This window comes from Balaenoptera physalus (genome assembly GCF_965194825.1).
Source record: "Balaenoptera physalus genome assembly, chromosome: 1".
NCBI lineage: Eukaryota > Metazoa > Chordata > Mammalia > Artiodactyla > Balaenopteridae > Balaenoptera > Balaenoptera physalus.
Window position 1 is genome coordinate 194,017,670 of NC_138882.1, and position 26,651 is coordinate 194,044,320.

Genomic DNA, 26,651 nt, shown 5'->3' on the forward strand with positions numbered 1-26,651 from the left:
CCCGAAATATGACTAGGAGTTCAGATCATACCACCCCGAAATGTACCACCTCGGTACACTGACTATTCTGAGCTGTGTGCTCTTGGAAATCAGTAAACGCAGGGAGAGGTTTGTCTGAACTCCCCTTCTACCTAAACACATCCTCCCAAAGGAACTCAGTCGTCAGAGACCCCCTCCCGGGAGCGCACCGTCCAAGGAAGACGGGCTCATCCCCGGAGGGGCTAGAAGTGACAACACACCCGTTGTCACACGGTCCTTCCGCCCGTCTGTCCTCTTAGGGACTGTTCATCTCCCCTAAGAACCACTCATCTCCTCCCCCTTCCCCTTCAGACGGCATTTAGCCTGAATTCTAGGCCACCTGGGAGTCACCACGTTCCCGGGCGTCTCCCTCAGGTCCGTGAGGAGGACGCGTCCGCAGACTCGCTCTCCGGCTTTGTCTTAGGGGCTCTGCCGAGACCACAGAGCACGGCGTGTGGGGCCTTCCCCGCTGCTCCCCGACAGCCTCGCGGGCAGGAAGACTCGGCCGGAGGCCCAGCACTCATGGCCCTACGTGGGCCTGGGCGCTCCGGGCGCCCACCCACACGCCCGCGGTGAGGACCCGGACCCCGCCGGCGACGGCCTCGAGCCACACCCCACCGGGCTCCTCTATGGCCCTCACTGCGGCGCTCTAGCGTCCGCGCAGCTCTCGACGGCTCCTTCCGGCCCAGACCGGAAGTGGCGCCGCGTGCCCCGGAAGCGCCCCGGCAGGGGCTGCGGGAGTGGCGGCGTGATGGCGGCTGCGGCGGTTTCGGAGGCCTGGCCGGAGCTGGAGCTGGCGGAGCGGGAGCGGCGGCGGGAGCTGCTGCTGACCGGGCCCGGGCTGGAGCAGCGGGTGCGCGCGGCGGGCGGGCGGCTGCCGCCGCGGCTCTTCACGCTGCCGCTGCTGCACTACCTGGAGGTGAGCGGCTGCGGCAGCCTGCGCGAGCCGGGCCCCGGCCTGGCGCAGGGCCTCCCGCAGCTGCACAGCCTGGTGCTGCGGCGCAACGCGCTGGGGCCCGGCCTGAGCCCTGAGCTCGGCCCGTTGCCCGCGCTGCGCGTGCTCGACCTGTCAGGCAACGCGCTGGAGGCGCTGCCGCCGGGCCAGGGCCTAGGCCCCGCCGAGCCGCCGGGCCTTCCGCAGCTGCAGAGCCTCAACCTCAGTGGCAACCGGCTGCGCGAGCTGCCCGCCGACCTGGCGCGCTGCGCGCCGCGCCTGCAGACACTCAACCTCACCGGCAACCGCTTGGACGCCTTCCCCGCCGCGCTCTTCCGCCCCGGCGCGCTGCCGCTGCTCAGCGAACTGGCGGCCGCCGACAACTGCCTCCGGGAGCTCAGCCCCGAAATCGCCCACCTGGCCTCGCTCAAGGTCAGCGGTCAGCGGGGCGGGCGGGGCGGGCCGTGTGGTAGCCACGGACGGGGGTCTCCTCCCGGTGCCGAGCCGTCCCAACTCGGCCGGGAAGGGCCACCGCAGCGTCGGTATCTCTGGGAAGCGGGCCCACCCCCGGGTCCCCTCGCACTAGCCTGGCCTCCGTCCTCGGGTGGTCCTCTGGGCTCGCCCCACACACTCTGCTCACAACTGGGCTTTAACACGCAACACAGTGTTTCGTGATCGTGGACTAACTGGGCTTCCCGCTCAGGTCGGAAGCAGGTCAACAGCAGGGACGGGTGTCTAAATTTTTGCATCTCCAAACATTTGTGAAAGGACTGGGTGAGCCCTGTGCGTGGGGCCACCCAGGCAGGGCGTGGAGATGTGAAATGACTGGAATTTGTATAAGGCCACGCGTGTGATTTCACATGTGATAGTTCACTTGACCCCAACAACGGCTTTCCAAGGCAAGGGTGGTTATTCCTGTCTTACAGAAGGCCGGAAGGGGTTGCCAAAGTACACAGCAAATAGGTTGGGGTTTCGTCTAGGCTCTCTTGTCTAGGGACTGCTTGCTTATTTTATTCATCCGGGGACCCCAGGTCCCAACAGAATGCTCGACTCGGAACAAGGGCCCAGTAAGTCTGTTGAGGAAGAGACCAGAGGGCAGGAGTTGCCGTGACCATGGCCTAAATCCAGCCTAGAGGCTCCTGTGCTTAAAGAGGCAAGCCTCTGTTTCTTCCTCCTCATTGCCATCCTTTTATGCAGACTTTTTTTTTTTTTTGTACGGCAGGTTCTTATTATCTGTTTTATACATATTAGTGTATATATGTCAATCCCCAATCTCCCAATTCATCCCACCCCCCGCTTTCCCCCCTTGGTGTCCATAGGTTTGTTCTCTACATCTGTGTCTATTTCTGCCTTGCAAATCGGTTCATCTGTACCATTTTTCTAGCTTCCACATATATGCGTTAATATACGATATTAATTTTTCTCTTTCTGACTTAACGTCACTCTGTATGACAGTCTCTAGGTCCGTCCACATCTCTACAAATGACCCAATTTCGTTCCTTTTTATGGCTGAGTAACATTCCGTTGTATATATGTACCACATTTTCTTTATCCATTCATCTGTTGATGGGCATTTAGGTTGCTTCCATGACCAGGCTATTGTAAATAGTGCTGCAATGAACATTGGGGTACGTGTGTCTTTTTGAATTATGCTTTTCTCAGGGTACATGCCCAGTAGTGGGATTGCTGGGTTGTATGGTAGTTCTATTTTTAGTTTTTTAAGGAACCTCCATACTGTTCTCCATAGTGGCTGTACCAATTTACATTCCCACCAGCAGTGCAAGAGGGTTCCCTTTTCTCCCCACCCTTTCTACAAATCTGTTGTTTGTAGATTTTCTGATGATGCCCATTCTAACTGGTGTGAGGTGATACCTCATTGTAGTTTTGATTTGCATTTCTCTAATAATTGGTGATGTTGAGCAGCTTTTCATGTGCGTCTTGGCCATCTGTATGTCTTCTTTGGAGAAATTTAGGTCTTCTGCCCATTTTCTGATTGGGTTGTTTGTTTTTTTAATATTGAGCTGCATGAGCTGTTTATATATTTTGGAGATTAATCCTTTGTCCATTGATTTGTTTGCAAATATTTTCTCCCATTCTGAGGGTTGTCTTTTCATCTTGTTTATAGTTTCCTTTACTGTGCAAAAGCTTTTAAGTTTCATTAGGTCCCATTTGTTTGTTTTTGTTTTTATTTCCATTTCTCTAGGAGGTGGGTCAAAAAAAATCTTGCTGTGATTTATGTCAAAGAGTGTTCTTCCTATGTTTTCCTCTAAGAGTTTTATAGTGGCCGGTCTTACATTTAGGTCTTTAATACATTTTGAGTTTATTTTTGTATATGGTGTTAGGGAGTGTTCTAATTTCATTCTTTTACATGTAGCTGGCCAGTTTTCCCAGCATCATTTATTGAAGAGACTGTCTTTTCCCCGTTGTATAGTCTTGCCTCCTTTGTCATAGATTAGTTGACCATAGGTGCGTGGGTTTATCTCTGGGCTTTCTATCCTGTTCCATTGATCTGTATTTCTGTTTTTGTGCCAGTACCATACTGTATTGATTACTGTAGCTTTGTAGTATAGTCTGAAGCCAGGGAACCTGATTCCTCCAGCTCCGTTTTTTTCCCTTAAGATTCCTTTGGCTATTCTGGGTCTTATATGTCTCCATACAACTTTTAAGATTTTTTGTTCTAGTTCTGTAAAAAAAAAAAAAATGCCATTGGTAGTTTGATAGGGATTGCATTGAATCTGTAGATTGCTTTGGGTAGTATAGTCATATTCACAATATTGATTCTTCCAATCCAAGAACATGGTATATTTCACCATCTGTTTGTGTCTTCTTTGATTTCTTTCATCAGTGTCTTATAGTTTTCCGAGTACAGGTCTTTTACCTCCTTAGGTAGGTTTATTTCTGGGTGTTTTATTCTTTTTGTTGCAATGGTGAATGGGATTGTTTTCTTAATTTCTCTTTCTGATCTTTCACTGTTAGTGTATAGGAATGCAAGAGATTTCTGTGCATTAATTTTGTATTCTGCAACTTTACCAAATTCATTGATGGGCTCTAGTAGTTTTCTGGTGGCATCTTTAGGATTATCTATGTATAGTATCATGTCATCTGCAACAGTGACAGTTTTACTTCTTCTTTTCCAATTTGTATTCTTTTTATTTCTTTTTCTTCTCTGATTGCCATAGCTAGGAGTTCCAAAACTATGTTGAATAATAGTGGCGAGAGTGGACATCCTTGTCTTGTTCCTGATCTTAGAGGAAATACTTTCAGTTGTTCACCATTGAGAATGATGTTTGCTGTGGGTTTGTCATATATGGCCTTTATGATGTTCAGGTAGGTTCCCAATGCAGACTTTTTTAAAACAATAAAACGTGTGTGCAGTTTAGCAACTGACCTATTTGCAGCAGGAATTACTCTTAAGTTGTTGCCAACTCATTTTACAAATGTCTTTGTGTCAGGATGTATCTGTGTGCGTGTGTATGTGTGTGTGTTTATAGTTAAGAGAAACAGGAGGCCACCCTGCAGAGTGACACGCGCTAACTGGCATTTCCGGGAAGAAGCTGTGGGGGACGACTCCTGGGATGCTGGTCCCAGGGCTGTAGCTTCCCTTCAGGGCTGTGGTGTGACACATGATGTAACCCTTTTCTACTCCATCACCCATCTCATACGTCTCTTGGTTTCCCAGAAGGTAGATGGACCAAATGTGTAGCTTAACATAGCATCGTGTGAGTGTACAGTTTTTATATTTTTCTTCAAATCTATAATGTTTTAGCAGAATTCAAGTTCGGGTTTTGTTTTGTCTTGTTAGTGTTCGGTAGTACCTCTGGGTGCCCGCCCAGTAAAGTAGCCTTTATTGTGTCCAGAGCACCCTCATTCAGGGGAAAGAGAACGTCTCGCTTGCTCGATCCCCCCTCGGCCGGTCCATCCTGTTCCCCATTTTAGACTTCCGTCGACCTCTTTCACATGAAGAGACCTGTTTCTTGGAGAGTGTCATGTAAGAGCTGCTTGGAATCCCTTTTGGACTTAGATGTCCTTTTGGGGCCTTTTCTAAACCGATGCCTTCACGAGGAACGGCTGCTAGAGCTGGGTGAAGCAGCGTCGCTCCACACCCTGGCGCTCCGAGGACAGAGGTGTTCTCTGTCCTTCCTGTGCGCTGGGGGGACAGCGGAGTCGGACAGCCGCACTCGGAACCAGAAAGTGTGGGTTCAGCTCAGTGTCTTGTGGCGGCGCCCTGGGCTCCTGCCTGTCTCCTCTCCTCTGAGGATGACCACGGTGCCATGAAGAAAGCGCAGCGATGGCACTGGTGCGGGTCCTCTGGGGCCGCATCACCGCGCCAGGGCTGTGGCTTAACACGGCGGTCGTTTTATTTGCTCACAGTCCTCCACTGTGGGCCAGCCCAGCTGGACAGTTGCTGACTTGCCGTTGATCACTCGTGTGGCTGCGGTCAGCTGCCGTGGGCTCAGGGCCAGGCTCGGTTGGCGTGGCTGGCGTGGCTGACTCCTCTCTCCACGTCATCTTGGGACGTCTTCTGCCGCCACCGGGTAGTCCGACCTCTCACATGGCGGCTCAGGGCTCCTTAGAGCACAAGGGCAGGAGCTGCCAGGCCTTCCTGAGGTGCAGACCTGGACCTAGCAGCCCGCCACCTCCACTGCATCCTTCTGATTCATTAAGTAGAGCTCAGTCCAGAGTTGTGGGAGATGCCCCACAAGGAGGTGAATACTTGGAGGCATGGTTCTGTAGGGGCCACCAGGGTGACAGCACACAGGCCCCTGCTTGTCCCACTCACCTCCCAGTCGGGAGACAGCAAATGAGAGCTCCTTGGTGCCCACTTCCCTGGGAGCCGTGAAGGTCAGACCCTCTTCCCCACTGCAGCTGCCGGGGACGAGGAAGCTGAAGGGAGAGCTGTCCTTTCCCTCCCCACGTAACTCTGCCTGGGGAGCCGGCTTCATCACTGTCCTGACCTCGGACCCACTCAGCTGGGCTTCTCCCCACTGGGGTTCTGTTACCCATCGGGCTCAGCCGCAGGGCTGTGGTGCTCCAAGGATGCCCTCATTGTAAGTGACAGTTAGCCAGACCCATGGCACTGCCACCGGGGACTGCTGGAGGGACGGGCAGGCCAGATGTGCCCCCAGATCTATGAACTGTTCCGGGACAGCACGTTCATCAGCTGAAGGGCCACGGCACTCAGGGTTTCTCCCAGCCCTGCCAGGAGTTGTGCCCACTCATGTTGTCTGGTGTCGCTCATTTATGGGACTTCTCCCGTAATCACGTTTCACAGAGAAGTGGAACTTTGACCATGAAACCTTTGTCCAGTGATGAAAAACTGAAGTTAAAAAAAAATCATTCCATCTTTTCATTTTCTCATTTGCTGTTGGAGATGGTGGGTTCAGGTCCCCTCACCTGGAACAGGGGGGTCCTTCCACACCCCCAGGGGTAGAGTGTGTGTCTGTAGGGTCTCACAACCAGGGATTCTGGGTCCCTTCCCCGCAGCTCGGCCCAGCAGTCAAGTCACAGTCTAGGGTCAGAGGCTGGCCCTGCCTGGCCGGTGTCACTATTGTGTTACCTACAGGGGAGAGTGCCTGGGTGCCTTCTGGGCAGGCGCCTGGGGGCCCCTCCACGGGCACTCAGTTCACTTCATCTCCCTTCGGCGATTGTGGGTTTCCCGCCCCCGCCCCCTGCCCTGCGCAGTTTTACGCCATCCAGACATCACTTCAGCTGCAGGCTCTCCCTCCGGCACGCACACTCCGGCCGTGAAACCCGTGGACTCCACTCCCCATCGACCTGCGGCTCTGCGTGCCTGGCGCCGGGTGGTGTGTCCTGCTGTGGGGGCCACTTTGAACTCGTCGGTGGTCTCCCCGCCTCTGCTGGACATGGCACCCCCAGAGCCCTGTCGGCTGCCTGCCCTGCTCCCTGTTTGTCTCCCGCAGGGCCGCGGGGCAGGTCCTGGGCTGCTGTCTGTGGCACTGGCTGCTGCCACTGCCCTTTGCTCCGAAATGCCCAGTGTTTGGTGATTGTTGCCCCTGAAAGACCCGCGCCCCAGTGCCCCTGCATCTGTCCTCCGTGGAGGCCACCTCACCAGGCTGCTGGCCTGACGCTGCTCTGGTCGGGGTTGGGGGCCACCCTCCCCCACGCTTGCCGGCCCTTCCTCTGCTGCTCTTTGTGGGTCTCTTCCTCATGGAGGCACAGACCTTCCACCCGCGGCGGCTGTGTTTTCACGCTGCAGTGAGAGTTGCCAGTGGAGTTCAAGCTGTTGAGACCCCAAGCTGGGTGTGCAGGTCCAAACCTGACCTTGAAATGCCAGCCCTTGTCTGCTGTTCACAGCCTGCCGGTGGGCGGGGACCCGGTTCTTCTGGCCCAGGCCAGGCTGAGTGTGCACACAGGGATACCTGGTCTAGGTGGCCCCGGCCTGTCCTCCCGTCCAGGTGCGTTCTGACACCTGGGCGTGTCCTGGGGGAGCAGCTCCGCAGCCCTGGGCTCGGCACTGGCTGTTGCTGACGCTGCCAGTTAGCAGTGAGTGAGGAGGCCAGCGGACCCCAGGCTGGGGCGCAGGGGGCACCGCCGAGTCCTGTGCACGGGTGGGTGTGTGTGTGCGTGAGCATGGGGGGGGCAGGACATAGAGAAGCCTGGAAGGGCCACGTTTCAGCCCATCTACCCGCCTGGCCAGTCTCGCCTGAGAGCAGGGAGAGGCCTGGAGAGGCACCAAACGGTGACGTCCGGTTAACCCGCAGCCCGCGTGACCCCTGAGTGCTTGGTCCCCAGTGGTGACTGGAGACCGTGTCAGGCTCACCTTCTCTTTCTCCATTTCTGGGTCAACTGCAGGATCAAAGTCTGCTCTGCAGTTGCTCCCTCCCTCCCGAGCCCCCGGTCCTGCCGTGCGGAGGCTCCTCTGTCACCCTCTGTCGGGCACCCACACCCCTCCTCCACCCTGGTTCTTCCGGCTGAGCCGGAGTTTCCTTCATAACCGGGGTCTGTGAAGCTCCCTGAAAACCACCCTCTGTGCCAGCCACAGCAGACAGCATCTTGTGGATAGTCAGAGCCCCTGCCCCCTTCCCAGCTGGTGACAAATCCGCCACCCGCTGTGGCCCAGCTGTGGTCATTCGGGGCTGTGGTGTCCCCGTCAGGACCAGGACTCCTCGCTGGCCACGCTGGTGTGGGCGCTGCTCCCTGGGTGCGAGGAGGGGCCTGCCCGAGTGCTCCCGGATCTGCAGCCCCTTGGGAGGCCCCTGCCGCCCGTCACTGCCTCGCTGTCCAAATGCCAGTCCCCTGTGCTTACTCCCACCAAACCAGGTGATAGGGTTTCTCCCCAGGCCCCGTGTCAGGTCCAAGCGAAGCCGAGCGGGGGCCCATCCAGAGCTTCCCACGGGCCCTGGAGGAGAACGAGGAAGAAGCCCTTTACTTACAGGGCTGTGTGCCGCCTGGGCCTCCTGGGAGGGGCCCTGTCCTCCTTACCACCAGCTGAGTCCCTCCCCCGGCACAGGACCCTGCCTTCTGCCCACCACGTGAGGTGGCCACTTGGCCCATTTCCACCGCGTCAGCGACACTGATGGCAGCCTCAGTAGTAGTCATAGAAGGTTCCTTTTCACGGGCCACAGGGTTTCACCAGCCTCCTTACTGCGCAGAAGCAGTAACCCCCGCTCCCTCCTCCCACGTCCCAGCATTGACGCTGATTCGCTGTCTGTCGCACACGCAGGATAGAGAGCATCGTGCTGTGTTACTCTTGCTCTGTTCTTGCTTTTTGGCTCATTTAATTAAAGACATCTCAGCACTACTTTGTGGGGAACCTATTTCTCATGTAAAGTCCTTATGTGTTTATAACCAGACATTCCCCGCGTTCCTCGTTGTCTTTTTCCCCTCTAACCTAACCATCGATGGGAAATTCTGCCGTGGTTGTTACTACGGGCACACGTGGTCAGGCAGCACAAGCAAGACCAGCACTTCACAGAGGCGACTGGCAGTCCACTGACGCCTCCCCTCCGAGGAGCCCCGGTCACTGCATCCGTGCTGGGCGCTGGGCTGGGGGACAGGCGTGGGGCTGAGGCGGGGCAGGCGGCAGGAGGGCGGGTCCCGGCGGTCTCATGCGTCCCGGTCTCCCTCGCAGACGCTGGACCTGTCCAACAACCAGCTGAGTGAGATCCCAGCAGAGCTGGCCGACTGCCCCAAGCTCAAGGACATCAACTTCCGGGGGAACAGGCTGCGGGACAAGCGCCTGGAGAAGATGGTCAGCGGCTGCCAGACCAGGTCCATCCTGGAGTACCTGCGCGCCGGGGGCCGCGGGGGCGGCCGGGGCCGGGGCAAGGCCGAGGGCCCCGACAGGGAGGAGGCGCGGAGGAAGCGGCGGGAGCGGAGGAAGAGGGAGTGCGGCGAGGCCGAGGAGGCGTGGGTGGACGAGGCCAGCCGGCTGCTGCTGCGGGTGCTGCACGTGGCCGAGAACCCGGCCCCGCTGACGGTCACGGTGAGCCCCGGGGTCGGGGACGTGCGGCCCTTCATCGTGGGCGCCGTCGTGCGGGGCATGGACCTGCAGCCCGGGAACGCGCTCAAGCGGTTCCTCTCCTCCCAGGTGGGTGCCCGCGGCCGCGATGGGGGCGGGGAGGGCGGGCCGTGGGCGGGGCGACCCGGCCCGCGTGGGGTGGGGAGGGGACCCAGCGCAGTCAGCGTCCCTGAGTCTCTGCTGTGCGCGTGGGTTTCTGACTTCCGCAATAGGTGCCATGTTCAGTCTCGTATGAGAGAGTGTTGAAATCGTTAGCTCTTGCCGTCGTGTTCTCGGGTGACTTGTTTAGTTTTTGTGAAGTTTCAGCTAGACAGACTTAGAGTTCGTTGTTCTTCTGTGAAATCTGCCCAGCTATTAGAGCAAAAAGCACATCCTTGCACGTGGGCAACCCCGAGCGTGGCCTGCGGGGCTGAGGCCGTACGTACGGGGAGGAAGCCGAGCCGGGAGCTCAGAACTCAAAGATCAGTGTTTTGGAGGAAAAGCTTGCTGGGGTTGTTTTTAAGTCACACTTCTGTCTATTCACTCATAAATTTTAGCTCGAGATGGGTTCTTTGAAGTCTCAAGCATTGCACCGTAGAGTTAGGGCGAGAAGAAATTCTGCTGATAAGCAGATACCAGCTTTCCAGCGGAGGTTCCACGAAATAAATACTTGTCTGGGGAGGCCGCTCCGGGGGGCCTGGGGTGGCGGGGGGCTTGCCCTCCAGCCTTGGACACTGAGCTCTGCCTGCCCTTGAACTTGTGTTGCAGACAAAGCTGCACGAGGACCTTTGTGAGAAGAGGACGGCGGCCACCATCGCAACCCACGACCTCAGAGCCATCCGGGGGCCCCTGCTGTATGCCGCCCGCCCCCCGCAAGACCTCAGGGTGAGGCCACACATCCCAGTGTTTGCAGTTTGAGTGTTCCTTGTGTGTTTTTCCAAAAATACACGTGCAGGTGGTTGAGTCAGAGCATTTTGGGTAGAATCTGACCCTGTTCTGCTCCCAGCAGGAACATAAAATAAAACAGGTTGTGTTGACAGTTACTTTCAAAAGTAAACACATCAAAGGAGGTGGTGATTTGAAAGTGGTTTCCTTCACCTGCTCACTAACTTTTAACCAGAAATTGTGGTTTATATCCCAGTTGCAAACCCCCTGATCTGGGGTTGACCGCAGCGTGAGTTCTGTCAAGGCCCCACTCCTGGTCTCTCGGGTTCTGCGTGAGGCACCTCGGGCCCCAGGCGGAGGGTTCCCAAGGGACTGGCTCCGGCCGCTGGCCCCATCTCTTCCCTCGGCCTCCTTAGAGCCACAGGCGTGGAACCCCGGCTGTGCACTAGGCGGGTTTCAGATTCAGCCCCCAGGGTGACCTCTGCAGGCACAGTATATCTGCATGTGATGTGGGGGCAGCCTCTGTCCTCAGCCCAATGGACGTCCGCCTGGAGGACTGTCAGCTCTCAGAAGCCTCCCGCTGGGACCCCCAGCGACAGGCCAACGTGCGGTGTCCACCCCGTAGATCGTCCCCTTGGGGCGCCGGGAAGCCAAGGCCAAGGACCTGGTACGGCAGCTGCAGCTGGAGGCCGAGGAGCACAGGAAGCAGAAGAGGAGGCAGAACGTGTCGGGCCTGCACAGGTGGGGCCCCTTCACCAGCCTGTGCCGAGGCGGGCGCTCGCGAAGCTGCCCCAACTCGAGAGGCCGTCCAGGTTTCGTTCACTCTCCTCTCGGGTTCTTATGCGGGGGGGAAGGATCCACCGTGGCCCCGTGTCGCATGGCTTCAGAGAAGCAGGTGCCAGGAGTGCAGGCTTTGTGTTGTCTCAGAGGGGGGCCCTCGGCATGTCCACCAGGTGCCCAGGGAGAGCGCGCCATGGATAAGGGGACAGCCGGGCCTGCTGCGCTTGATCCGGGTCAGGCTCGGCTGGCTCGGGCACCGAGGAGGCCCTGCGAACACCTCCTCTGAATTGGCTCGTGTCACGTGCCCTTGACCTGACACCTCCTGTGTCCAGAGAACTGTGATTCGTCCACTCACCTTCAGGCGTGTTTCCACAGCTGTGCCTGTTACCGGTATTTCTTCCCACCCAGGTACCTTCACCTGCTGGACGGGAAGGAGCATTACCCGTGCCTCGTGGATGCAAACGGCGACGTGATTTCTTTCCCGCCCATAACAAACAGCGAGAAGACGAAGGTGGGCGGCGTCTGCCAGCATCTGGCACCTTTGAGACCGCGTCACGTGTCGCGTTCACGCGTGTGGCTGTGTGTGCTCGCTGCCGCGCGTGCCGCGCCCCGGTGTGTGTCCCCCCTCGGGAGGGCGACAGTCCGGATTTGTGTGACACCATCTTACAGGGTTTTCTGCAGATTAGACCTTGCAGTTGCTGGTCTCTGCTTGTGATACCTTGATTCTTTCCTGAAATCTTTCTGATTTCTGTTTAAGATTAAGAAAACCACTTGTGACCTGTTTCTGGAAGTGACGAGCGCCGCCAGCCTGCAGATCTGCAAGGACATTATGGACGCCCTCATCCTGGTGAGCGTCCTGCCCGCCCATCCTGCCCACCGAGGCTCTGGCCCCGCGGGACAGATGGCACGTCCGCCGCCCTTTGCCATATGGGTGACGGCAGCCTGTCTTCCCTGGGTTGCCCCTAATCTCTCGGTTAAAAAGATATTTTTCATTTGCAGAAAATGGCAGAAATCAACAAATACACTTTGGAAAATAAAGACGAAGGTTCCCTCTCCGACCACGAAGTCGATGCCATTCCTGGACAAGTCTCGGATCCCAGGGCGACTCCCGGTGCTGAACAGGCTGGGAGCGCCCCGCTGGTGGTGGAGCAGGTCCGGGTGGTGGATGAGGAGGGGCACCTGAAGGTGGTGTATCCGTCCAAGACGGACCTGGACCTCGCCGCCGCCCATGTGACCGTGCTCCGCTGACGGCCGGGCCACTGCCCCAGGCTCCCAGGGAGGCACTGCCCGCCGCACCGGCTCTGCAGGGCTTCCGTGTGGTGATATTAAATTATTCCTTCACCTCGGTAGTTTTTAAGATATGTGCATTCTTTGTTCAGTTTTCCAGTCGGTTCTGTCGTAGGGGGTGCCACGTTGACATGCACTTAAGTCATTTCACCTTTACAGCACCAAATTGACTCTGCCAGTGCTTTCTATGAAATCACTTGAATATTGGAACTAACTGCTCAAAGGGTTCTGAAATCATGTAGCCACACAGCAACTCACTGTATTCACAGGGGGAAAGGACACTATAGTTGGTGTGAATATTTAGTTCTAAGTTGAGAAGCTGAACAACATGCATTTTACTGAGCTGCACAGTTATTTTTCTACGACACAATAGCTTTTAAAGTCCTACGGTTCCAGCACTGCAGCTTAGAAATGTGGGATGTCATGGTTTCCAGTTGTTGTAAACCGTAATCTTTTTATAAAAACATTTTTTTAACGTGACCTTAGAATTGGCAAAATCATTTTTCTTACTGCTGCGGTAGGATGCTTTGGGGGTGGGAGGCAGGGCATCCGGGAGCGACGGCCCAACCCACCTGCTGCACTGGCTGGACTTGGGGAGGGCGGGGGCGTCAGTCGTCTGTAAAGCAGCACCAGGGCCGTGAGGTGTCACACCTGCGTCTGGAGGTCAGTGCGCAGGTTTCCCACTGCAAAACAGGCTTCCACGCTCAGACAGGACGGTCAGCCGTCGTCACCTTGCTCCAGGACGGGGGTAGCGGTGACTGGAGGAGGCGTGGGGCGCTCGATGCCAGGAGTCACGGAGCATGTGCCGGACGAGGGGGTCTCAGCATCTGGCATTCTAGGTGTTTCCAGCTCTGGGTCGGCAGTTCACTGACCTCACTGCTCCAGGAGCGGCCAGCACAGGAAAAACTGACCCGCCAGCTTTTTCTTGTTGAGTGACGCGTGTTCCGTGGTCTTTGACCTGCAAAGGACAGTCTGTGTTTTGTCACAACGACAGGCGGTTGGCAGGCACGTGCGAGAGCCCCCCCTGGACCCAGGCACGTAGCTGTCAGAACCAGACCCGCGTGAGGCCCAGACCCCACACGCTGGGCCTGCCGTACGGCCACGTGGGTTCCCCAGAGCCCGGCCAGCCCTCCTCGAAGGACATGGCGGGGCTGCCTTGACACCTGACCCAGCTCTCTGGTCGCTGCCAGGACTGCCCTTCGTCGGCCCTGGGGCAGCCGTGCTTAACCGCGCTGAAGTGGACACCAGGTGACGGTGTTCCCCAAACCTACCTGACATCTGTGTGCATCGGTGGCTCCGGGTTGTCACTTCATGACCCTCGGGCCATCAAGGCCGCAGATGCTGTGGCTGACATGGGTGTGGGCGTCACGGCGAAGCCCTGCTGGGAGCTCCGGGTTGGGGCCGCAGCTGAGCTGCCCTCTTGGCACCAGGCTATGGCTTCAGCGGCCGCGTGGCACCAGGTCTGGGGCCTCCTTGATGTTGGGGAAGCCGCCGGCCCTGCTGCTCTTCTCTGGTGCAGTTTGATTCCGTGTGAGGTTTGGAAACGTATTCAACTTACAGCAGAAAACCCCTTTGACGTTTCTTTTTCTTTGTCAGCCCGACCCTCTAATAAAAACATTTAGAAAGAACATCTCGGCTCCTTGCCCGTGAGTCCTTCCTGGGATTTCTGGAGGTGCGTGTTGGAAGTGTCTGTGGGGAAACTGAGGACCTGGGACCCTCTTGCCAGCAAAGAGCGAGAGGCAGTTATCTATTGTCACTCGGGCCTGGCCCAGAGAAGCTGCTGCCCTTGACCCCTGGGTCCTGGGCACCTGCTCCTGCAGCATCACCAGGTGGACCCCACCCCGGGGCTTTCCCGAAGGAGTCAAGTTCCTGGGACCCGCCTCCAGCAGACCACCCCAATCCTGAACCTCCTGTGGGAGGGGAGGCCAAGGGTCCTGTCCCGTCCTCTCCCAACCCTCCCAGGGCTGTCGGGACGCCGCCTCCACCCCGGCCACTCGGGTCCAGCTGGGGCCCCGGGGCACGTCTCTCTGAGGTGGGCCGCGTGGAGGAGCGTGCCCCTGCCTGTGGCCCCCCACCTCCGTGGGCCAGGCATCCGGTGCCAGGAGAGCCCGGGGCAGGGGTGCTGCGCATCCCCCAGGCTCTGGGCCGGTGCGCCCAGCTCTCCATGCTGAGACCTGCTGGGCCGTGGGGCACACAGGACACGGCCAGCCAGACCCAGGCCAGACCCCAGCACCGTCCACGGCCGCCCGTAAGCTTCCCCCCGACCCTGGGGAGCAGGCCTCGTGAGGACCCTGGGCGTCACCCAGCGGTGCTGGACCGAGCCGGACAGGCTCCGAGGTCACTTCCTCTCCCCCGGCTCCCGCTGCTGGCTGCCCCTGCCTTGCCCCAGGCCAGTCACATCCACCTGTCCATCGCAGGCCTGCCCCTGCCCAGGGTCTACTCGGGGAATGTGGCCCTGGAGCCAAAGAGGCCTCAGAGGGAGTGGGGGGCAGGGGCAGCGGGGGCCCCTCCCTCCTGTCCCGCGCCCTCGCCCCGCTCCTGGCCGAGGCTGCACTGGGCCTCGGGGAGGGCCAGCCCTTGCACCTCCAGCGAGGACCGCCGACCGCTGCGAGCCCCCGGAGGCCACGCAGCCGAAACATGCCAGGCCAGAGGCCCCTGCCCACCTCCCCACACCCTCCACCCCAGTGCCCATCCTGAGATGGCCAGAGGGGACTCCAACTGGGGTGCTAGGCTTAGGCCAGACAGGTGCGGGCCAGCTGGGGCCCCCTCCCTGACTGTGGCCAAGCAGGTGGGGGCAGAGTCTCTCCGGAGACAGGTGCTGAGGCGCAGAGACCAGGGCGGCTGGGACAGACCCTCCACCACTGCCCCTTAACCTGCTTCCCCCGCCCCCTGCCCCGCAGCAGGCCCTGCTGAAGCACCGCGGCTGGGAGACCCCAGCCCAGCAGCGGGCTCAGAGCCAGGGATGCAGGTGGTGCAGCCCCACCTCACGCCCGCCCGGCCCGGGCAGACTTGGAGTGGACCCGCTGTGCCCTAGGCCAGTCCCGTGGGGTCTCTGCCCTCCCTGCCAGCTCGGCCTCAGACACCCAGGTTTGCTATGAGCCCATAGGGATCCTGACTGTCCCTCATCTCCTGCCCTCAGTTCTGGGCAGTTGTGGGGTGAGGACCAATTCCCTAAGAAGGTGTTTCTGGCAAGGGGTGTGCAGGGCCTGAGGCGTGAGTTCACAGCAGGCGAGGGCCAAGCGAGCGGGAGCAGAGCCGGCGAGGCGCTGTCCATGGTCAGGAGAGGCAGGAGCAGGTCCAGCCACATGCGGGCCCCCAGGCCTGCCCCTGTGCTCCCATCTCCCGGCAGAGGGCCGGGCCAGGACTGGGCACATCCCAAGGCCCAGAGCCAGCGGGAGGCTCACAGGCCCTTTCCCAGGCCTCCCGGCCGCTGTCCAGACACCCTCCAGCTGGCCTCACATCGGGGGCCGTGAGTCACACCTCGCCGGGGAAACCCACGGGAGACACTGTCATCCGTGTTTTCATTCAGCAGACATTTAATGACGACCTCCGTGTGCAGGGTCTGGGCCTCCTGCAGGGCGCCGGTGGAGGGGCCGGGCTCCTGCAGGCCCCACTCCGTGGGGTGGACAGCCCCGGGGAACGTGTCCACCTTCCTGGAGGGAAGATGCAGTGGGGGGTCTGGGACAAAGGCTAAGGCCCCTCTCCCCACTCTACCCAGGAAATGACTCAGCCCCCGGGGAGGGTGGATGGACAGAGGGACACACATACACCCCCTCAGAGCCATCCTTTCACAACGGGAGTCAGAGGGCCAGAGAGGGCAGGGGCCTGGTCAGGGCCACACAGCTCCGCACGATGCCCACCCAGGGAGGACCCCACCCTGGGGCTGCCAGGCCTGTGCCCTCGGCCCGGGGGAGAAGGGGAGCTCTCGGGGCCCTGGACTGAGGGCCTAGCCTGGGTGTACCCTGCAGCCCCAGCTCAGGCTGGGCCCGGCCTCCCAGCCACGTGGGCCCCTGGGTGGCTGTGTGTGCCAGGCGTGCACGTGTGTGTCCTTGTGTACCCGTGTCCCTGTTTGGCTGTACGCCTGTGGGTGCCTGTGACAGCTGTGCACAGTGGTGTCCCCGTGAGCTTGAGGCCAGTATGTGTGCCCCGTGTGCCCCGTGCGCCCCTGAAGTCTGTGCGCTGGTGGGGGGAGAGTGTCTGTGTGCATGGTGAGGGGCTGTGTACACAGAGGGGAGCCTGTGTATAGAGAGGAGGGTCTGCGTACGTGGGAGGCTGCGTACGCTGAGGTCCGTGCAGACCGGCGGGTCCGTGTACACGGAGGGGTTCTCGCACACGGGGTGTCCCTCCGAGCCCATGCCCCGGGCGCATGTTCTGGGCAGCGTTCATTTGCACTTGTGCACGAAGTAGCCGGTGATGTAGCCCAGGGTGAACACGACCCAGAAGAGGGCCACTCCACCCAGCACCTTCAAGGAGATGCCCAGCTTGCCCGAGCACAGCTTCCGGGAGACCCTAGAGTGAGAACCGCAGGCACGTGAGCCCCCAGGGGGCCCCCAGTGCGGGGGGGCGGGGGGGGCGGCTGGGCTGGGGGAGGATGAGGAGCGAGCCCCGGGCAGTTGGGCTGCAGAGGAGGGCAGCCCGGGCGCTCCGGACTGGAAGACAGGAGGGAGGGGAGTGGCGGAGACACCGGGGAAGGTGTGGGGCCCAGGTCTGCCGAGACCGCCTGGGGTGGGCGCCCAGTGGGCGCAGAGCAGAGGCTGGCAGGAAGGATGGGAGGGGCCTGCGTAGGGCCAGGGGGGCCCCTCCTCCCCAGCCCCTCACCTCTTACAGCCCGAGGCCTCCTCTGCGCCGGGCCCGCTGGCCACGCTGACTTCATCCCGGCTGCTGTCCTCCCACCTACTGTACTGGATGCTGCTCTCCTGGGGCTGCATCCTGGGGGCCACGGGGCTCTGGCGGGAGGGGCAGAAGGTGGGCTGAGCCTCCCAGGACACACTGTTCCAGACCCGGTGAGGCCAGGGGCAGGGCTCCGTGTGGCACTGCTCTTGGGGTGAGGGTCTGCCTGGGGGCCGTAACGGGCCAGGTGGGCTGGCTCTTTGCCCGCATCCTCTCATCCAGCTTAGGAGGTGACCAGGATGCAGAGGGGTTAGGCCACTTGTCCAGGGTCACGTGGGAGGAGGCAAGAGGGAATTCCAACAGGGAGTCTGAAAGTCTGCCAAACCCTGCCCTCAGGAATGTGAGAGGCTGCTTTTCCACCCAGCCTGCTCCCCCAGGGGCGGGGGGTGGGGGGGGCCCTCCAGGCACAGCTGCTGCCACCCTGGAGGGCCCCTGGCTGGGGCCAGGTCACCAAGCCTGATAACTAACGGCCTTCCCTCCTCCCATTCCTGCCAGATAAGGCCCCAGAGCCGTCCCTGGAGGCTGGGCAGGAAGGGGACGGGGCAAGCGGGGCAGCCGGACTGGGGGCAGCTGGTACGGCCTGTCCAGTAGGGGGAGGAGGCCTGCCCGGCCTGCGCAGCAGCAGCAGCTGTGTCCTCTGGCCTGTCCGAGTTGCAGCCCCTCCCTCACCCACTGCTGTGCCCTGCTGGGAGTCCAGGGGCTGAGACTTTGCTCAGCTCCCGCCAGCCTGGGAAAACCTGACCTTTCATCCAGGTCATCTGGGACACAGAGGCTTAAAGTCACAGTGAGCCACTTAGCAAGAAGCCAACCCAGAAACTCAGGAAATCAGGCAGCTCTTAAACCCCCAAAATGCTTCCACGTTTGCCCTTTCCCAAATCCCAGGCCCATGGGACAAAGGAAGCGAGCTTGTCTCAGAGCCACAAAGCCTGTCCTTCCTGTGGGATCCTGTGCTCTGGGGCAGCCGTGCAGGCCGGGTCTCAGGCCTGGGGAAGGCCAAGCATTTGTTGAGTGTGGGTTCTGCTTTCCCAGGGTGTGTCCAGGAAAGGGGCTAAGGGCCAACTCTGTTAGCTACCTACCTAATGTCCACCCCCTCCCTCCTGTGGCCAGAGTCCCCATCTTGTTCCAGGCAGCAGTGTGCCAGCCCAAAGTGACAGTCATGGGCTAAGACAAGCTTAATACTCTGACCCCTGCTTTCCCATGTCACCCAGATGTGAGCAAGGTGCTGGAGTGCAGCAGGAGGTAGGAGGCTTTTGCTTTCATGAACAAAAGAACAGCCATTTCCTTCTTCCTGCCTTGAAGTGATGGCTGGAGCTGAGCAGCCACTTTGCAATCTGGATATCCTGCCACACCAGCCCAATGGTGCTGAGTCTCCAAATCCACACCAACTGCCCACACATGAGCTTCTTGATTTGAGGAGGGTCAAGCTCAATCTGTTCAAGCCTGGGACAGTGGGTTCCTGTTATTTGCAGCAGAACAAGCTCCTGACTGATGTGGATGGTGGCCCTCAAGTAGTCCTGGTTGGAGAAAGCCACCAGAAGCTGGGGAGGTGCTGGAGCTGAGCTTCTGAGGGCTTCATTCACTTGCTTGTAATGGTCTGTCCAACCCACATGCGATGGTCACACAGTGTCACAGGACCCTGGGGCTGTGCTGCCTGGCAGGGACACCTGCTAAGCCCTGAGACCCTCAGGGGTACCACCGCCTCCTGGGAGTGTGTGGGGACAGAGAGTCCTTGGCACACAGGGGCTGCATATACATTAGACCCCTTCACCCCCAATGCAGCTCCAGGGAGCCCACAGCTTACAAGGGGAGAGTCCTGGCGTTGGGGGTCGAAGCCTCTGCGATCCAGGAAGATGGTCAGAGCCCGGCCCGTGGATCTCACCTCCTCCCAGCCCGCAGTTCGGGATCTGAGGAACCTCAGATGCCTCCAACCTTAAAGAAAGACAGAAAATAAAGAAAAGGTGAAGAGGAGCGAGCGGCGCTGCCAGGGGCAGGGAAGGGAAAGGGGCGCTGGGGCGCCCCGGGCGGCCAGCAGGAGCGGCGAAGGCAGTTAGCCTCGGGGTCTGTGGGCCCGGGACAGCCTCAACCCCGCCTGCACCCCAGCAACTCCTCTCTCCCGGGCCGGCCGCTCGCAGAGGCCGCGGCCTAGCGGGTCGGGGGGCTGCCGAAACCAAGCCCACCACCTTCTTCTACTCGAGGAAACCGCACCCCGACCCCGTGTCTCACCTGGCTCGACAGTCCCTGGCCGCTCCGCGCGCCGCGGACGTGTCCCGGGCCGGAGGGGGGCGGGGCCTTGGAGGGGGTGGGGCCTAGTGGGTGGTGGGGCCTGAGCGGGGGCGGAGCAGGGCTGGGGTGGGCGGGGCGAGGCGGTGGGTGACGGGGCCCGGGGAAGGGGCCGGGCAGGTAGGTCGAGGCGGGGCCTGGGCTCGATGGGTGGGGCACAAACGGGGCGGGGCCTGGGGCCGTGGGTGGGCGGCCGCCGGACTCCGGGACCGGGGGTGGGGCCTGGTGGAGGGGTGGAGGGGCGGGGCCGTTCCCGGGGGCGTGGCAGGGGCGGAGCAAGAGGGAGGTCCCCAGGCCTTCCAGGGGGTGCGTGCTGGAGGGGCGAGGGGTAGCAAGGGACGCCGGGGCCGCAGGAGCCGCAAGGGCCGCAGAGCGCGCCTCTCTCCAGGGCCTAGACCCCTCCCCACTGTTGCAGTTTCCCCGCCGGGAACCGGGCTCGAGCGCAGAAGCGGGCTCGGTGGGGGGAGGGGGGATGGCGAGCGCGCCTGGTTAGAACCGAGGCACCGGACTGTTCTCGGGGACGGCCAGTCATCGGGGCCCCCAGCCGCCAGCCGGCCTTCCGCTCGCTCTGAGCGGCCAGAGGCCTGGGCGGGGCGGCCATGCACTGGACGCACTCAGCGAGCGGGCGCTGCGCGAAGGAGGGGCTGAAAGGATGCGTGGACAGGTGAGGGTGGAGAGCAAAGAGAAGAGGCCGAGGACTGACTAGGTTCAGCACGTGTTTGTGTGCCTGGCACAGGTCTCTGTGAACGACACTGACAAGCGTGCCTGTCCTCGCAGATCTTTCATCTCAGGAGCGATGGATGTGAACAGAAGTGCCGCAGCCCGACCCATCTTCTTCCACGGGGTCGCACCGGCAAAACAGTGCCCCAGCCGGGGAGCCCCTGCCAGGGGAACCGCCGCAGGTGTGTGCGGCAGAGAAGGACCTCTGTGGGGTCTGAACCGAATGCGGTGGACAGGAGCGCAGTCTCAGGCCTCCTACACCTGGGACCACCAGAGGGCACCCTGCTCAGCGTGGGGTCTTCCCAGGAAGGAGCCAGGGGTGCAGGCTGCTGTGCTGACCCCCAACCAGTGAGTTTTGGAATGGGGGGTGTCCGTGTAGCCCAAGCTCCCCTGCGTGTCCTAGTGAAGGAGAAGGTGAGACGGTGGCCAAAAGCAGGTGTAATTCTGAATCTGGGCGCAAGGGTGGGGCCGTGGGGGGCTGACGGAGGGGAAGAGGGGGCACACAGGGCACACCCAGGCTGGGTCCCGGCCTCTGCTGGACTGGCTGCGCCTGGGGTCCTAGTTGGGCCTACTTGGAGGTTATCTTCTTGGACTTGCTGGGCGAGGATAAGATCTCCGACTGCTGCAGGGGGGGCACTTTGACCCCCTTCTGTTTCAACTGGTTGTAGTAGTCAGTTCTCTCTGAGATGATCCACTAGAAAAGACATGCAGCAGCGTGTGTCCAGTCCTTGCAGGCTCCTGGGACGCCACCCTTCCCCCCCCCCACCCCCGAGAAGAGCCTGCTGCCTCAGTGCTGTGCTGGTGAATATTTACAGCCTGTTCTCCAGGGGAAAATAAAAAGCTCTGGTTTGTAGCATTTGTCAATTTCTGTTCTGAAAGCCCTCCCACCACGGCTGATCCAGCCACAGGAGTGAAGCCACAGAACTTGGAGCTGGGGAGAGATGCCCACCATTGGCTCCAGGTCAGCTCACCCCTGGAGTCTGCCCCAAATGCACTTCTTAGTCCTCTGGGAATTGCTGGGAGCCCAGACTCCCAGAGACCTCAGAGGCCGTCAAGTCTTAACCTCAAGTCCATTCTGTCCTGGGCGCAGGGAAGGCTGTCCCGCCCCTCCTCAGCCTCCTTCTCTCTGGCCCGTTGCTGGTTTGTGTGGGGCATTGGCAAAGGAAGGGGGTTTTCCCTGGCTACTGGGTGGTGGTGATGACTCCTCCTATCCCCCTCCCCCCCCTCCCTCCCATCCCCCATCCCTCCCATCCTCTCTCTCCTTACCTCCTCTCTCCTTCCTCCCTCTTCCCCTCCCACAAACGACAGTAACCAGGCCCCAGGCCCCAAACAACAGAGACCTCTCCCCAGGTCCCCATGCGGAGGTCCCCTCTGCCCCGAGGACTGTGGCCACCCTACAAGAGCACCATTAACTAGGGGCCCGCCCCACCTCACAGAGGAAAGGCACCAAGCCCCAGGGAAATGTGGGCCGGTGGCAGGTCATGGGTAGCTGCTGGGGTCTAGGGCTGTGCTGTCGAAGGAGGCTTGGGGCCCCGCACGGAGCACCTGTCTTTCAGGTGCTTTCCTCCCAGAGCTGTGGGCCCCGTGATGCCTGGAAGGCAGGCACGCTGTCCCGGGTACAGAGGGAAGCTCTACGGCTCAGCGCAGTCAAGTGACCGGCCCACAGCTTTGAAGCCAAGGTCCAGGAGGTGGTGACTCACTCCTGCCGCCCCAAAGCTGCACTATTTCCCCTACACCGCCCTGCCCCTCTGAGGCCTCTGTCTGTCACTGAGGAGCTGGCATGCACTAAGGCCAGGGAGAGGGTCCGTGCCAGACTCCTGGCTCAGCAGGGATTCCAGCGGAGGCCAGGCTGAGGTGCAAAGTAGCATCCTTGGAGGAGGCTGAGCTGGGCAGAGCCTGAGGATGGGCTCCTGCTGCAGGAAAATGCCCAGGACCCAGCAGTTTGGTCCCCTCCCTACCTCACTGGGTGGGTTTGCAGCAGCTGCTGCTGGGCGCTGAATGCTGAGAGCAGCTCGGGGACATTGCCACCCGTTAGGCAGACTTAGTCCCCTCTGCCTAAGCAGAGAGAAAGGACTGTTCTGAGGTCATAGTAAAAGGGTGACACCACCAGGACAAGAATGGGGGTCCCTAGCCTCCCATCCAGGCCTCTCCCCTCTGCCCCCAGCTGCAGACCCTGGAGCTCTGGCGTGGAGACGTGGCCCCAGGGACAAGGAGGCTGGGTATACCTGCAAGGCTTCCAGGATGTCATAGTCAGAGATCTCGGTGGCCAAGGACTTGAATCCTATGGTGTTGAAGGTGGCCTGGATGATCTTGTTCCTTAGTCTTTCGAGCTGTGAGCACAGGGAAAATAACCAAGCTCACCTTTAGCGGAGGAAGGCAGCACCCTCCACACCTGCCACCTGCTGAGGTTCTAGGGAAGGCAGACCTGGCCTCACTTTTCCTGGCTTTAGGAATTGGAATCAGGGTGGGAGAGGTCAGCGTGGTCGCCTTAGAGCTAGAAGGTGCCAGATCACGACCTGGACCCAGGAAGCTTAACACCAAAGTGCGAAGACTTTCTACCACACCAAGTTTTTTGTTTGTTTGTTTGTTTTTAATTGAAAAAGCAAAACCTGCATGTGGTCGAAACAAAACAAAACAAAAGCTCCAAATGACCCCCAGACCTTCCCCCCTTCCCTGAAGGAGCTTCAGCCACAGTCTCCTGCTGACCCCCAGGAGACTGTCAGTGGCGCAGAAAACGTCCTGCAGACTCCGTCAGCCCCCCTTTGGTCATTGTACTCCCTCCCTTCCTCCTTTTCTTTTTTTTTTTTAATTTATTTATTTATTTTTACAAGAGATAAATAGACTGACACCAAGCATTGTACATGGATGACCACAACAAAAGCAACAATGATTGCAATTACCAAACATGAAACACACTCATACTATGTCATAATATTGACATTCAGTCCAGTAATCCTCCACTGTAACAGCTCCTTTACTTTGCAGTGAAAATTGATTTGTATATTCTTTGCCTCTGAGTCCTTGTGGGATTTTTTTTTTTTAATTCAGACAGAAAGTCGCAAAAATTATACTCATCCTCATCAGTTCACTCAGTCCCATGTAATTAATTTTTTTTTCATCTTGATCTTTTGTTAGCACTTTTATGAGTTCATCAGTTTTTCATTAGAGTTCTGAAAATGCTTATTCATTCAGTTCAGCAGTACAGTTAACAGAAACCTGTACTTGTCAGAGTCTTTTCCATGAATTTCCTGAAGATGAAAGCCTTTTATAGGAACATATTTGCAAAAGCATCAGAGTACACCGAGAACTGTCTGTAAATGACAAAAGACTTAAAAATGACCACTGTTAAAGATTTGATGAAAGTTCATAATAATGCAGTTGACAAGAAAATTAGTTATTTCTGAGATATACATTTTAAAGTAATAACTAGGATTATTACTTACAACATTATACCATAACATATAAGATTTTTAGAAATTTCATGTAATGTCTGAAACGTTTATATTAACATATTTCCATACATATTTCCATACAAATACAAATATAAGATTTTTAGAAATTTCATGTAATGTCTGAAACATTTATATTAACATATTTCCATACATATTTCCATACACATACAAATATAAGATTTTTAGAAATTTCATGTAATGTCTGAAACATTTATATTTACATATTTCCATACAAATAACCCAATGAAAGTTTAGTATTAGTTGTTTTGTTTGTTTGTTTTTTTATACTGCAGGTTCTTATTAGGCATCAATTTTATACAAATCAGTGTATACATGTCAATCCCAATCGCCCAATTCAGCACACCACCATCCCCACCCCACCGCGGTTTTCCCTTTTGGTGTCCATACGTTTGTTCTCTACATCTGTGTTTCAACTTCTGCCCTGCAAACCGGTTCATCTGTACCATTTTTCTAGGTTCCACATACATGCATTAATACACGATATTTGTTTTTCTCTTTCTGACTTACTTCACTCTGTATGACAGTCTCTAGATCCATCCACTTCTCAACAAATGACTCAATTTCGTTCCTTTTTATGGCTGAGTAATATTCCATTGTATATATGTACCACACCTTCTTTATCCATTCGTCTGTCAATGGGCATTTAGGTTGCTTCCATGACCTGGCTATTGTAAATAGTGCTGCAATGAACATTCGGGTGCATGTGTCTTTTTGAATTACGGTTTTCTCTGGGTATATGCCCAGTAGTGGGATTGCTGGGTCATATGGTAATTCTATTTTTAGTTTTTTAAGGAACCTCCATATTGTTCTCCATAGTGGCTGTATCAATTTACATTCCCACCAACAGTGCAAGAGGGTTCCCTTTTCTCCACACCCTCTCCAGCATTTGTTGTTTGTAGATTTTCTGATGATGCCCATTCTAACAGGAGTGAGGTGATACCTCATTGTAGTTTTGATTTGCATTTCTCTAATAATTAGTGATGTTGAGCATCTTTTCATGTGCTTCGTGGCCGTCTGTATGTCTTCTTTGGAGAAATGTCTATTTAGGTCTTCTGCCCATTTTTGGATTGGGGTGTTTGTTTCTTTAATATTGAGCTGAATGAGCTGTTTATATATTTTGGAGATTAATCCTTTGTCCGTTGATTCGTTTGCAAATATTTTCTCCCATTCTGAGGGTTGTATTTTCGTCTTGTGTATGGTTTCCTTTGCTGTGCAAAAGCTTTGAAGTTTCATTAGGTCCCATTTGTTTATTTTTGTTTTTATTTCCATTACTCTAGGAGGTGGATCAAAAAAGAGCTTGCTGTGATTTATGTCAAAGAGTGTTCTTCCTATGTTTTCCTCTAAGAGTTTTATAGTGTCCAGTCTTATATTGAGGTCTCTAATCCATTCTGAGTTTATTTTTGTGTATGGTGTTAGGGAGTATTCTAATTTCATTCTTTTACATGTAGCTGTCCAGTTTTCCCAGCACCACTTATTGAAGAGACTGTCTTTTCTCCATCGTATATCTTTGCCTCCTTTGTCATAGATTAGTTGACCATAGGTGCGTGGGTTAATCTCTGGGCTTTCTATCTTGTTCCATTGATCTATGTTTCTGTTTTTGTGCCAGTACCATATTGTCTTGATTACTGTAGCTTTGTAGTATAGTCTGAAGTCAGGGAGTCTGATTCCTCCAGCTCCATTTTTTTGCCTCAAGACTGCTTTGGCTATTCGGGGTCTTTTGTGTCTCCATACAAATTTTAAGATGATTTGTTCTAGCTCCGTAAAAAATGCCATTGGTAATTTGATAGGGATTGCATTGAATCTGTAGATAGCTTTGGGTAGTATAGTATACTCATTTTCACAATGTTGATTGTTCCAATCCAAGAACATGGTATATCTCTCCATCTGTTGGTATCATCTTTAATTTCTGTCATCAGTGTCTTATAGTTTTCTGCATACAGGTCTTTTGTCTCCCTAGGTAGGTTTATTCCTAGGTATTTTATTCTTTTTGTTGCAATGGTAAATGGGAGTGTTTCCATAATTTCTCTCTCAGATTTTTCATCATTAGTGTATAGGAATGCAAGAGATTTCTGTGCATTAATTTTGTATCCTGCAACTTTACCATATTCATTAATTAGCTCTAGCAGTTTTCTGATGGCAGTTTTAGGATTCTCTATGTATAGTATCATGTCATCCGCAAACAGTGACAGTTTTACTTCCTCTTTTCCAATTTGTATTCCTTTTATTTCTTTTTCTTCTCTGATTGCCGTGGCTAGGACTTCCAGAACTATGTTGAATAATAGTGGTGAGAGTGGACATCCTTGTCTCGTTCCTGATCTTAGAGGAAATGCTTTCAGTTTTTCACCATTGAGAATGATGTTTGCTGTGGGTTTGTCATATATGGCCTTTATTATGTTGAGGTAGGTTCCCTCTATGCCCACTTTCTGGAGAGTTTTTATCAGAAATGGGTGTTGAATTTTGTCAAAAGCTTTTTCTGCATCTATTGAGATGATCATATGGTTTTTATTCTTCAATTTGTTAATATGGTGTATCACATTTATTGATTTGCGTATATTGAAGAATCCTTGCATCCCTGGGATAAATCCCACTTGATCGTGGTGTATGATCCTTTTAATGTGTTGTTGGATTCTGTTTGCTAGTATTTTGTTGAGGATTTTTGCATCTATATTCATCAGTGATATTGGTCTGTAATTTTCTTTTTTTGTAGTGTCTTTGTCTGGTTTTGGTATCAGGGTGATGGTGGCCTCATAGAATGAGTTTGGGAGTGTTCCTTCCTCTGCAATTTTTTGGAAGAGTTTGAGAAGGATAGGTGTTAGCTCTTCTCTAAATGTTTGATAGAATTCACCTGTGAAGCCATCTGGTCCTGGACTTTTGTTTGTTGGAAGATTTTTAATCACAGTTTCAATTTCATTACTTGTGATTG

The 26,651-nt window shown here is 56.5% G+C and overlaps 3 protein-coding genes across 6 annotated transcripts in view; 1 reads left to right on the forward strand and 2 right to left on the reverse strand.

Moving 5' to 3' along the window:
* The first annotated feature begins 713 nt into the window (after positions 1-713).
* Positions 714-12,845, forward strand: LRRC47 (leucine rich repeat containing 47). 3 transcript variants are annotated; one of them, XM_082469500.1, is made up of 7 exons: positions 716-1,384; positions 9,045-9,503; positions 10,182-10,298; positions 10,924-11,039; positions 11,487-11,589; positions 11,836-11,925; positions 12,078-12,845. In XM_082469500.1, the coding sequence occupies exons 1-7, from the start codon at positions 770-772 to the stop codon at positions 12,324-12,326; spliced, it is 1,749 nt and encodes a 582-aa protein (XP_082325626.1). In that variant the 5' UTR covers positions 716-769; the 3' UTR covers positions 12,327-12,845. The 3 variants fall into 3 exon arrangements, with proteins under 3 accessions (XP_082325627.1, XP_082325628.1, XP_082325626.1); XM_082469501.1 differs by lacking the exon at positions 12,078-12,845 and having other exon boundaries at positions 714-1,384; positions 11,487-11,690; XM_082469502.1 differs by lacking the exons at positions 10,924-11,039; positions 11,487-11,589 and having other exon boundaries at positions 714-1,384.
* Positions 12,846-15,883: 3,038 nt separating this feature from the next.
* SMIM1 (small integral membrane protein 1 (Vel blood group)) lies at positions 15,884-19,542 on the reverse strand. Of its 2 annotated transcripts, none has more exons than XM_082462933.1 (4): positions 19,479-19,542; positions 19,135-19,184; positions 17,184-17,311; positions 15,884-16,874 (listed from the first exon to the last, which is right to left on the reverse strand). In XM_082462933.1, exons 3-4 carry the CDS (start codon positions 17,291-17,293, stop codon positions 16,748-16,750), a joined length of 237 nt encoding a protein of 78 aa, XP_082319059.1. In that variant the 5' UTR covers positions 17,294-17,311; positions 19,135-19,184; positions 19,479-19,542; the 3' UTR covers positions 15,884-16,747. The 2 variants fall into 2 exon arrangements, with proteins under 2 accessions (XP_082319059.1, XP_082319058.1); XM_082462932.1 differs by having other exon boundaries at positions 19,057-19,184.
* Positions 19,543-19,831: 289 nt separating this feature from the next.
* Positions 19,832-26,651, reverse strand: part of CCDC27 (coiled-coil domain containing 27) — a 32,682-nt gene continuing 25,862 nt past the window's right edge. The window contains exons 13-14 of the mRNA XM_082458872.1: positions 22,481-22,585; positions 19,832-20,949 (exon numbers count right to left, since the gene is read on the reverse strand). Of these exons, the coding sequence (XP_082314998.1) occupies positions 20,824-20,949; positions 22,481-22,585 (231 nt within the window). The 3' untranslated portion in view covers positions 19,832-20,823. The remainder of the gene's footprint in view (positions 20,950-22,480; positions 22,586-26,651) is intronic.